We start from the raw sequence: 13,397 nt of genomic DNA, 5'->3' as shown, positions 1-13,397 counted from the left end.
CCCACCCCATCCTGCCCCAGCACACAGCCTGTCCTGCCCCTGTCCCACACCCCGGCACTGCAGCAGCATCATGGGGCACAGTGACAACTGGCCCTCGCCAAGGGAGAGTACATCGCAAGAGCCACCCGCATGAATCTGGTGCTCATTGCACTGGGCTCCAACAGACCTTGCCACTGGATGCTGCTCACTGCCCTGCCCAATCCATTCCAGGCCACAGCTCCCGCCCAGCAGCACCCCTGTCTCAAAGACACATCCCTAAAATACTGCATTCTGCTATGTCAGCACTAGGTTGTCACATCTGGCAGGAGGCCAAGGAGATAGCCCAGAATTAGTAGCATCTTAACCTGCCCATAGCTTTACCCACCGGAGCTCATCTGTCAGTCCCTTTAGACTTGTTAGGTCTGAATAGGGCCCATTAGTGATATTTCTTCCTTTAGTGGGCACAGATAAAAAGATACAGGAATAAGATCTGGCTATAAGGAAGGACATTACATGGTTACTGCAGAGGACACTATTTCAAAGTCCAGGTTGTAGACATTACTGGCCAAGGTAGGACATGAAAGGAAACCAGCACCATGCGAAAACAGCAAAAGTGCTAAATCCCTTTAATCCAAGTTCTCTTAATGACAGTAGCAAAAGTTCAAGTTTACAATGCAGAGTCACCAGTCTAGCTGACAGAAAACTAGATTTATGAGAAAGACCAGCTGGAAGGCAATCCCAATTACAGTTACTGTAATTGCTTTTCTCCAGAGGAAAATTGTCCTTACAAGTTGCCCACCTTTGAAGATCTCTGAGGAACAGAGAGGCTTTCCGCTGCATGGGCTTAGAAAGCAGCACATGACACCCAGAAGGAAAACACTAAAACTGAGTGGGTTCGAGAGGTGGGGATCCCTGCAAGCATTTTCATGTATCAGACCTAAACTTCCTGAGGCCTCTGGCAGGAGCAGAATTACAACTGTGAACAGCATTTTGAAAATGCTACTCTGAGTTTTAATTTGCATTTGTGTGCATAAGTTTGTATGCACATGCAAGCACACACAACTTGCATTTTCATTATACATAAATGTGCATATAATATATACATAAATTATGTTACATACTTTATGTGAGCATATTTATATAACAGCCATTCATATTACGAAAAAGAATTTTAACAAAGAGTTAACTTTCAAAATGCAATTCACTTATACCTCTTCATTTATGTTTGCACTGCAGCAGATCTGTAAACCTTTCTTGTGGACATGTAGGGATCATATCTAAAAACATTGCTTGAGGCTGGTTACGTTCACCATTTATACCGTTTTATTAATTCCTTTGCTTTGTAAGATTGGGCACCAAAAGTACATCAATGAATTAAACTCCTGCATTTTCTCAATAAAAATCCTTTCAGGATCAAGATTAGATATGCCTTCCATGCTGAAATGTTATTTAAAATGACCCTTTTCAGTTCACTTCTCACTTCCAATGTGTGATGTACAGGGCACAGCTACATTTGTTTGCTGTTCCTATCAGAGTTTAAAAACCCCACAAAAAGGCAACCCACATTTTTAAAAACAACTTTCTAGAAACCTGTCATGGAGGAGAAGTGCATTGGGTGGAAGGCATCCAGTGGGTGCACATGAGAGGTAGCCAGAAGAGTGAAAAAGGAATACCAAAGCCTAAGAAGGGACATGAAAGTGTGGAAACACAGCAACAAAATTAAAGCCAAGTTAAGGAGGATGCGGCCTTCAGGGTGAAGAGTGCTCTTTCAGGCAGAGACAAGGTAGACTGGGATGAACCTCAGAAAGCAAAGTGTTATCACACTGCTGCACAATAAGACAGGGTTAATATATGTCATTGCAACTTAAAAGATTCTCACACTCCCACAAATTTGGAAACAAGAGAACTTATAGAAAAAGTGTACAGAGCTGGTGTGGCTGTTACTGATGCTATTTGTGCTTTAGGAGGAAAAGGTCATGCAAGCTCATGATCAAATTTCTTCTGCCACTTACATCTGCAGTAAAGTCAGATTGGTATTCAAAACACAATCTAATGTTATGGTAGTTATTATGATGGAGTGGATTCAAAATTTAGACTCTACCATGACCAGAAAAAGAACAAAAGTTACCATCAGGAACTGGTTTTGTTTGTATAAACAGGATCATTACCAAAAAGCAAAAAGTAAACATGTTTAAAAAAATGAGTGGAGAGCCTGTCCCTGGTTGCCTAGGAAATGTAGCAAATGCCTTTTTGAAGTAGCCACAGGGTCAGACAATAGACATTGCAATCTGAATTATTCTGCATCACCATAAAAAAAAATGAGCTGGAAACAATTTTGTGACAGCTCCTTTGTAGAGATTCTACAATAGATGGTGGAGAAACAATAGGGTTTTCCATCATTGTTTTCCATAGCTCCTGGAAAAAAGCTGTAGCCATTCTGCCTGCAAATACCACAAGTACATAAAAATGTATAAGACACATGCATATACAAATATTTGGGTACGATATGGACAACAGCGACTGAAAGTTAAACACGTGTGTGTTCTTGGACTTGAGCTTCCAAAGACCTCCCTAGGAGAACATGAATATTGTATCCTATGGACTGTCTCACCTGAAATTGGAAATACAGGTTTGTACTTTCTTGAATTCAAAGACTGCTACTAGAATGAGAACTACTAGATATGGAAAAATGTAACCACTTGCACATAAAAACCAGACTGGCAGACTCAGAGCTTCACAGGTTTCTTTGAGCTAGGCACAATTTCAGATACTATATTTGCAGGGAATTAATTGTAGAGCAACAGTAATAATTTCATATTCTGGGACAAAGCTGGTTTATTATTTATATCAAATCAATATGGCAGACAATGAACTTTCATCTGGTTCTGCCCATCTTTAGATGTCCCCATCAGCATATGGCCACAGTTTTTATATAACCACTCCTACGCTAGCCAGATGATGACTGTGAAAGTTCTTTCACCAAAACAAACGTGTTACCTTGGAATGCACGGGTGATAAGAAAGCCTCTCCTGGTGACGGCAAAGCATTTCAGAAATCCAGCCTGATCATCCAAACATGATACTGAACCACTCGAGTATATCTCAGACTTTAAATTTTGACTGCTTACTTCAAAAAAACCCTACAATCTGATCTTACTTTCTATGTATCAAACTCTTTGGTGAAACCCCTATAAGTCTGACACATATAGAATGAGACACACACAAACAAGGCAGATATTCTGACATATGAAAACAAAGGTATGGTTAAAGGGTTTTGTCAATTCAAAATCTCCAGGAACTTCTTCATGATAGTCTAAAAGTGCCCATTGCTGCACTACATATAAATGAGCAGAAGGAATATAATAGAGGTCATGTATTAAGTATCACTGAGATTCTCAATATTCCATTAAGGCATTTAGTCACACTAAAAGGTAACATTTAGGTATTACCTTTTATGCTAGTGATGGAGTATTACTCATTCACCAGTTCTTTCCAGAGATCTTGCCATGAATATTCAGCTCTTGATTACAATAATGAATCTGAGGTGCTCTGCAATACTTAGTACTATGGTGTAGTTGTACCATTGTCATACAGATTATCCAAAGTGAGCACCAATGCAATACCATGCGTGCCACTCACGACCACCCTGTGATGGGACAGATCAAGCTTGACCTGCACAGAGTGGGAAGAGACAAAGTGGTACTTGGCCTTGGAAACAGAAATGTCCATCAATTTCAAAGTTTGCAATCTGTCAGAAGGGACATGACCACATATTATGTCCCTGGTGTCATGTATCAGGGGCAGGAGGAAATGAGGGAAAGGAAGCAAAATTTTCAGAACCTTCCATAACAATAATGCTAATAAGATCTAGCTTCATGAGGACACAGACTGCTTAAGGAGTCTGCCATAACTTCTGTGAGACTGGTAAAATACTTGGATGTATTTCAATTATTCCTGCTTCGAGGCTGTCAAAGTCTCTTGCTTCTCAATAAATGAGGAAAAGGGCTGAGGGGCAGATGTAAAACAGACCTCCTTCCTAATCATCCTAGAGAGAATGTCAAGGTCAGCTATACCAAATAGTACAATATACTCTGTGATTCAATGCACATCTGCAGGAATATTCATTGAACAAGGTAGAAAACATTAGGGCTTATCTCACTGCCCTGATTGCAAAACAAACTTCATTTAGTCTTGGTAATTCTAGTTGTGCAGATTTCAGAAGAGTGCTAACATGTATTAAAGAATTATAAAACTATTTTAAAGTATAGTATTTTTAAAAGAACTTTTGAGCAACTTAAAAGCTCCTGCATTTAACCTCAGAGCATATCAGACTAAGAAGTTTGTGCCATGCACTCTCTTCTTGTATTAAATAAAAGACTTGAAAGACTTTCTGATATGAGATTTTAAATCTATCTGTGGCACAAATTTGAATGGTTTCTATGTAGGCTTTTGTCCAGTAAAATTGTGATAAACAGCTTTTATTAAAGGCAGGTACTTAATGCTTGGGTTTGTCATGTTAGTCTGTTCAGTGGAGTTGATGTAATGGCCACTGTAGAGGACAAGTTATGGAAGTAATGGTAAATGTCATATGCAAAGTAACTACCATCAACAGCATTAATAAATCTACAGTTTTGTTCAGTGTCTGTGTTCAATCTTGCAACCGTAGACATACTTGCTACTGGTTAAATTAGACATTCCTTTGCATCTTTATTATCACTGATGCCTTTTTAAAATCAGATTTGCTGAAAAGGGGTTGTAGCATGTATGTAACTAACAAGTATTTCTGGCCACAAAAGGGATACACACTAAGAGCACAACATACTGCATGGAATGTCAAAAGTGATATGTAACACAGCAGTGCAAAAGACCAGCACTGATCAAACCCATTTGTCCCTAAGGGTTCCCTCTTACAGTTCACACTGTGAAGCAGAGTCATCCTGATCTCTCCTAGCAGGGAGTACAGCTGGTCCTGCTGCTGCACAAAATGCATTTCCAGCATGGAAGAAAGGAAGGAGAATATCCCTATAGCGTTAGCTCATCTTTAGTAAAATAGTTCAGAGTAAGGAAGTGATATCCTTATTCAACACATTTGTTTATTTTCTTCTGAATGCTGCATTGGCTGAAATCTAACTGGGAGGAACAGGAAGAGAAAATGTAGACTCATATGCAAACAGAAGCTTTGAACAACACATAATATCATCTTGGCTACAATTTTTACCCATGGATGATATTTCCTTGCTGTAGAGTTTCAGGGCCATGCAGTGTTCTTTCTAATATTTTCTGTCCTTTATTTCTTTATTGAGGAGGACCCTCTCCAAAGCTGCGGTTTGCACAGTGCTAGGGAGCAGTCCTTGGCTGGCATGCAGATAACATTTTCCTACATGCCATCTGATAGCAATCTCTTTTTCCCTTTGTTTTGAATAAAATCAAATAATTCCGCAGTATATAACCAAGTCATGTAAGCAACATGGTTCTGTGAGAAACGTCAAAGGTTGGCAATTAACTACTGGTCCAAAATTTGGAGAACAGTGATTTGGATATCTATGCTGGCACTGTTATACAGACGGGGAAACAGAGGTAATTCTTAAACACAAGACGAACAACTGGATAATCTCAAAACCTTTTTTCCAGGGAATTATAACATTTACCTTCAGTCCTGTCTGGTAGTTTCCCACTTTTACTTGTTGTTCCAGTGTTGACTGTTTCAGATGAGGTGCTCAGTTTGGTGTTGGGGTCTCGCTTAGGTTTTGGAGGCGGCTGCTTACGAGAGCTGCTACTTTCATCATCGGTTCCTCCAACAGAATGAAGAGACTGGGATCTCACGGTAAAGCCGCTGGAGCAAGGATGTGGCAGTCTGTCCTGAGGAGCAGGCATTGTCATAAAGCCCATACGGAAATGTTTCCCCACGTAGCTTGCTTCATTTCCTCTCACTACTTCTCCACCTATGCTGTAAGAGAAAATATGCATAGAAGTAAACGATCCACCTTTGCCTGAGCTGTACCTGGAACTAGGGTCTTAGTTCTGCCTGTGATGACCAGATTGTACTTTTGAATTTGGAAACAAGCAATGCTCTTTTCTTAAAAGAAGATGACCACTAGAATAGAGTAGTCTATGTTTCAACATAAGTTGCCAACAATTGAAACATAGATACACCACTATGTATTCATTCAAAATTTTACAAGAAGAAATTGAGAAAAGTTTTTTTTTTGGATTTTATATAGCATTGTGACTAGAAAATGTCAATAGAACAAATTTCAAACATTGGAAGTTGGAGCTAAGTTTTCAGGAAGACAGGAGGTTGCAAGTAGGGCAAAGAATGCTGCTTTAGAGATGCAACGTTGTGTATTGATCCACACTCAGCTTTCACTACAGACACTCATGTACCTTGGGAAATAAGGCTCTTGAGGTCCAATCAATCATTTCCTTTCAGATTAAAGATTGGTAAAAGAAAGAAATGCTCTAAAAATTACTTGGATATAGAAAACTGAGCATTAATATCTCATCAAATCCACATGAAGCTGCAACACGAGCAGCATTAGACTAGCAAGATACAAGCACAGGAGATGAAAAGGCAGTGGGCTGTGGGACATCAGGAAGAAAATAACCTCCAACCATTCAGAAATACAGCTGTAGAAGAAGGAAACCTCAGTGCTGTGATACCAAGTACTATGTTGCACTGTGGATGGCAGGACTGAGAACCTGCTATATTCCTGCTATACTCATGCATGCTTATCAGTTCTGAAAAACAACTCTTATGGACGCTTATACCATAAACCTACAGCACATTTCAATTAAGTCAATTCAGCGACTACGTAAAGAAAGTCCACAACACACGCAGGTCAACATGGGCCAGTTTGCGTTTGCAAGGAGGTTTGAAGTGGTACTACTGTGTGCATGTAGAAATGTCAGTATGAGAACTGAGAAGTCCCAGAAAGCCCTAATTACCTCCTGTTTCCCCTTCACACAGAGTGAACCTCTAATCAGGGTCAGTCTGCTCTGTAAGTTTCCTACTGGATGTTGCCTTGGGCTGGTGCAGTTTATTTGGTGCTGGAACACATTTCCTTCTTTGAAAGACAAGAACATTTCTCAACAGCTCAAGTACAGAGTAAGGTCACTTCAATCCCTGGTACTGTCCCCATCTTCACTGTAGGCAATACACAGGCTGTATCTAATTGTCCTAAAAAGCATTAGATCGGCACTGTGCAACACACAACTTTGTGCAGGATAAAGTAGAACCTTCGTTTGCTTACTACTGGCCCTTGCGTTTTTATTTAATTTCCACTAGTGGACAGGTCCACTTTCCAAATTGGTGACAACAACTGAACAGGTCTAACTAAACATGTGCCAGTCTCCAAGGGCACTGACACCCAGCCACACGTGTACACACACACAGGTGCACTCACGAGTACGCACATGCACACTCACTGGCCCGTGTTCATAACCAGGTTATTACTGAATCTTAATTGGCATCAATTCCAGAGGGATTTGCTGCCAGAAAGATCAAAAGGTAGAACTCATTCATTTGAAGATTAATAAAAAACCTGTAGCTAATTTAAATGATTAACTATGCCTCTACTAATCTTTCATAAATCGTTCTGAAAATACTATAATCCTCTGACACTGGACTACAAAAAGGGACTGTCACATTATTTAAAGAAGATTACTATCCAAACATGCTGAAGAATGCAGGTGGAGAGTCTGCTTCCTTCCTTATGTCCATTGGATAAATCACATTTAACAAATAAAATTTCAATTTGCCATGTTTCTGACATTAAAATTCTGATCTGGTTGCACTGTTTAATGAGTGCATTTACTTCACTGCTGCATGGAGTTGTTTAAACCACACACTATAGGGCAGATTCTGTTCTGGAGGGACTTGCACAAATTCCACTGAGGTGACAGGTTTCACCCTTTTCCTGAGAATACACAGAACTGCATGAAGCATGTTTTTTTTGCCAAACTGCTGCATCTTGTATTCCAGAAATAAAAACTTTCAAAATGTAAGTCTAGTGTCTAAATTTCATCAAATAATTAAATCATGTCCTTTCTTTTTCCTTCCCTTTCCATAATTTTTTCATTCTTAACTGAATTCTTTTCAGCATCATGGATGAAAACATGTCTCACCTGCTTCCTAATAAACAGCCTATAGCCAGGCCAGAGAAGATGCAGGTACAGATGGGAACAGACATTGCTGTTCTGCTTCATGGCTGAAGTAGACCTGGTCTTGCTTTTCTACATGCTCTACTCAGCTACTAGACAAAAACAACAGGACACCATTTCCCTCTTTTCAGTTACATTTAAAATACAGTCCATTTATCTTTGAGTGTAGGAACCAACCTTCCCCTGATGGTTAGGCACTGTAAACCCCAAGCTGAAGAAGGCTAGCCTCTAGCTCTTGGTCCTGGACCCTGGTCATCGACCAGGATCACAAAAGGTTTAGGTTTGTTACTGATGCTGGTAGCAATTCCCAAGTGTCATGCAGCTAGTGTATCCATTCTAGCACAGCCTAACTAGTAAGTGCAAGCGTAACGTTGGGTGAAGTGCCAGGTTCACACCTCGGTAACACTGAAATCTACGGTCGTGCAAAGAGAAAGGAGTCACTCCAAACACACACCCAGAGCACAAATACACAAGCAGGACAGCAGATTTCAAACGTGGCATCCTCCACCCTCAAGCAGCAGCACGCTAAAGCTCCATTTGGACTTGCGCAACGCAGCTTTGCAACACGCAGGGCTGCTGATGTTACGTCATGAAACCAGACAGAATTAAAGGATTTATTTATATTCTCCTCCTGCTTGCAACCACAGGAGCTGGCTGGGACAATTACTACAGAGACGGTGAAAGAAAATAGTTGTGTAGATGATCTCACTCCATTATTTCTGACAGGAAAGAGCCTGTGCCTCCTCATTGTACTGATAATGAGTTCTATCTCATTTCAAAACTGTATTATGCGAGTTGCTGCAAGTATTATACAGTTTATTAATATATATGGAAATACAGATTTGGATTATTCCTGTGGGAGTTTCAATTTGAACTTGGCCAGGTTCAACTGCTTCTCTGACAAAGAATTATGTACAGCATTCAAATAACTGCTAAAAATGCAAGACATTTGTCTACAAAAAGAGACATGAATTGTATAATAACAAAATTAATCATATGATCACTCATGTTACACACTTAAAGCAAAGCTGTCTTCGTGCTGAAAATGCACTGTGGCATTTGCCTGGGTCTAGTGACTGATGCTGCAGTGGATGGAAAACGGTCAGTGCAGTGAGGCTGGCTCCAGACACCCTTAAGGAGAGTGTTCAGAAGCAGCTCTCCTTTCAAAAACCTGTTACAGGGCTTCTCCAAAGTCTACAAAACAAGTTCAATGTAGAGCAACAGCTGCTGCTAGGTGACACACTCGCTCCTCACATGCACTGGAAGGTAAGTGAGCTTCCCAGCCCTTTCCCTCTTCTACATGGTACTGGAATTGAATCATTACAACAAATGATCTGCCTTAAATCACTATTAGTGGATTTGAGCTTTCATTTCTAAAATATGAACAAGAGCTCCAACTGATGGATCTGATGAGCCTTGTTATACCTCCAGTACAGGTTTTATCTGTCAGCTGAGATTTCCGAGGTCAGAGCTGGGCTAGCGTAAAACCACACTGACCTTGCTGTTGCTACCTGCAGCATCAGCCTGCCTGCACGTAAGCTGGAATCGTCGCAGTCCGGAGCACGTTACAGCTCAGCATATTGTGCTCTGCCTCCTCTATTCTATCAAGTAGACACTGGAGTGTTGACCAAAATACAGCACAGAATAACTGAAATGTTCATACATTTAAAGAACTATGGAGGGGAAAGTCTTTTACATTATTCATTTTATTATACATTACAAGAAGGCAAGTTATAGAGGAAGGCTAAACATTTAAAGTGAACACAGAAAATAGTCTGAAGGGACAGAGCACAGGCAAGGTCATTTTCACCTTGCTTTGCCATGAGTCATAATGTTCCTATTGACTAGGAATATATTTTCAAGTTGTTAAGTTAGAAACCTAAGAAAAAGTACTTGTCATCACATTGCTGAAAAACACATGGCAAAGAAATTATCCAGAGACTGCCTGCCTCAATCAGTGTGGTCTTTTCGATTTGCATTGTTACTACTTAGCATTGCAAATAACAATTTCACTTTGCTGTGAAGTTTCATTACTTGATGCAAGCAGAAATTGAATTAATTCCTGGAAAACAAATTAATAGTTGTGTGAAAACTTTTGTTTTACTTGGTGTTACTGCTTTAACTATAAACATTGTGGAATATTAAAACCCTCAGCACAGTTCTAAGGAGTAGGAGAATTGTTAGGAATACCTAAGTCCCAACAAGTCAGAATACCCTAGAGCTACATTTTCTTCCCAGCCATCTACCTTTGTTCTTGGTATTCATCCAGAAATTCTCTTATCAGTTCAGACTTACAACAGATTAGTTTCACGCCTCAGGCACCAAGAACCACTTGGTAGTTTTCCTCATTGTTTTGCGGTTTCTATTTTTCTTCCTGTGTTCCTTTACATGAGACTTTGACTTTTTATCCACAAGTTCAAAAGTGGAACTACACCTGATTATGAGACTTGACCTCCTAAGCAGGAGGAAAGGGAATGCACTCTGCTGGTGATGTGCCATCCTCAAAGGTATTTTGCTATTTCTTTGCTATGATACGCCGCAGTCCGGGACCACAGCGGGTCACTGTCCTTCTCTGAGTGTTGAAATTCCAGACAACCAAGAGAAGCCATCTCAACAGCAGCTGCTCACTCCTCTGGTGCATGAGGAGGAAGAGCTGGTCACAGATACTGGTTTGTTAGCTGACAGAAACTGGGCTGGGAGTCTCTGCAATCTCCCCTGCAGAAGTGGGTAGAACTACGAATTACAGGGCAAATAATGCACATGGATGGCCAGGCCTCTTCCCTGTGGGGATCTGCAAGCCCACACATTGCTACCCCCAGTGACATGCATGTCGTCCATCAGGGAAGCCATCTGAGTCAGAGACTGAAGAAAAGAGAAGTCACAAAAAATTAACTGCAATGACGTAGGAAGATTTCTATAAGTCCATCATAAAAATGACTAATCATCAGCAAAAATACAAAAGGAATAATAATTCTTAACTCAAGGATTGTATATGAGCTGGCTTGACTGAGCTGTTCAGTTGATGAACAGCAGTTCATCCCTTGGTGCATCTACCTTCTTCTGGATTAAGAGAATAGCTGCTGTTATTTTAGGCTTTTTTAAACCACTTCCCTATTCTTACAGCAATGAATACCCAGCTCCTCTGCTTACATCAAATGTTCTGAGTATAAAGGGCTGAAATGGCTTTGAAATGTCTATTCCCCATCAGAATAAATTATACACACACATACTAAGGATGACACATTTTACTTTGTATCTGAGAAGCACTTTCAAGATTAGCATAAATTATATTTGTAAATTAGAGGTTGGATGCCAAAAAGCAGAAGATATACTATTTTTATCCCCCTAAACATGATTTCAGCAGACCATGAAATGTAATACTGAAGAAAGAAGGGCAGGATCACAATCATGGATTCAGGAACTGCACTGCAAGCACGGGTTTACACAAAGCTACATAATTTCAATCATAGAAATTAAGGATACAAACAAATTAGACACTTTAAAAAAAAAGTTGTACTTCAGAGATCTCCCTCCTTATTCCCAAGGAATATACACACATGATTTTTTTCTGCATTACTTTTGCTGAAATGACTCATGATGATCTTCTATCAAGATTGAGAGGATAAGACTTCCATCCTTTTAGGTACAGGCTAAGTGGTAAATGCATCATGACAAAGGTCAAATTTAGAGTAATTTTGTGCACCTAGAGGGCTATCTAAAGTGAGCAACCTGACATAGCTATGCACATTAAACATCTTACCTCTGCCATGCCTCTGATTTTGAGGTAGAAGATCAGGTGCTGCTGAAGAAATCAGGCCTCTTAGGACACAGAATACGTTAATGTTATGAATCTGTTCACAGCAACGCCACTTACAGAAGTGTGCTGACGTGTCTGACACTAGGTTATTCCTAGGAAATAATTTCTTCAAGCCAACCTATAGATGTAACAGACCCCTAACAACACTCTGAGCTGCCCTTGTGAGTCTGGCTCCTACCACCCACAACAGCACAGAATCCGGCACCCAGAACTCTGTCCACATCAAACTGAACCACCATGTGTTGTGGCTGCACTGTGAGATTAACCGAGTCCCTGGTGAGCAACTGAAAGTCGGCTGGAATTCCTGTGCAGTGCACAATGGGTGATAAAAGCAAAACTAACCAAGACTACCCACAGAAAGTTTTCCATAAAAACCCAGATAAACCCATATCAAATGATCTGCTATGCTCCACAGTCACCTGTTTTTATAATGTAAAAGGCTGAAAATGCTAGCAATAGTTGGGAATTTGAAACAAACAAACAAACAAACAACAAAAAACCCCAACCAACCAACAAAACCCCCACAAACCACACTTAGAAGAAACATTGATAAATAACAACTATATGTTAGTTTTACAACAAATCTAACATTAACCAGTCAGCTTGGAAAGGCATAACTGAGGAGTAGGGACCTTTCTGATCCATAGAGAGCTTAACAAAACTGTATTTAATGAATTTGAACAGAAGTGCAGGTACTGCTTCTTATTTCTACTGGCATTCCTGCTGTCTTTAGTAGGCTGCCTCTTAAACTGGGGACTAACAACGAGTACATTGGGCTGAACATCTACAACAGCCTGAGGTTGCTTTCCCCAGAGGAACAACACTTGCTGCTGTATCTAGGGCACAGGGTCTCCAGTGCTCCAGCCCCGGGTACGAACGGTGACCAACTGATGGATATGGGACAGTTTGTAAGTAGTGAATGCAGAGAACACTTAACAGGCAGGAATGAAAAGTGCTCTGCTTTTATATGACTACAGATATTTTTAATTTTGCATGGGAGATGCACAGCTAAAAGCCAGTAAATGAAAGCTCATATGTTCAGAGTCACCTAGAATTAGACATCAACCACATGCAATGTTTAAACTGAGTGCAAATGCATGTTCGCATTAATGGAGTGGGGTTTTGCATCCTGCCAAAAACAGGTGGAGCTAGAACAAAGCTGTGTTTTTGTCACATTCAGTGGAAAATCACATGGCACAGAATCCACTCTGCCTGAGGAACTGTGGCTAAGTAAATATTGCAATGAGATATGGGAATAACTTAACATATAAAATCATTTTTGTGCTTTTTGTACTAAAACACTGATTGGGGATTGAGTTGAAGAGCTGTAACAGAAGGAAAATCTGTAAAAAGTAAAAAGGCCTTTTCGTGAATCAGATGCTATGAAAAGTTTAAGCTGGGATACATGAATGAACTGTACCGATGCTCTGAGAATGACAATT

At 40.3% G+C, this 13,397-nt stretch overlaps 1 protein-coding gene across 1 annotated transcript in view; it reads right to left on the bottom strand.

Annotated features, from left to right (window-relative positions):
• Positions 1–13,397, bottom strand: part of NYAP2 (neuronal tyrosine-phosphorylated phosphoinositide-3-kinase adaptor 2) — a 129,871-nt gene that overhangs the window by 69,517 nt on the left and 46,957 nt on the right. Inside the window, exon 2 of the mRNA XM_065640039.1 lies at positions 5,627–5,925. Within this exon, the coding sequence (XP_065496111.1) occupies positions 5,627–5,925 (299 nt within the window). The remainder of the gene's footprint in view (positions 1–5,626; positions 5,926–13,397) is intronic.

This window comes from Caloenas nicobarica, chromosome 8 (genome assembly GCF_036013445.1).
Source record: "Caloenas nicobarica isolate bCalNic1 chromosome 8, bCalNic1.hap1, whole genome shotgun sequence".
Classification (NCBI taxonomy): Eukaryota; Metazoa; Chordata; class Aves; order Columbiformes; family Columbidae; genus Caloenas; species Caloenas nicobarica.
The sequence above is the reverse complement of the archived record's forward strand: the minus strand, read 5'-3'. Positions and strand labels throughout refer to the sequence as shown.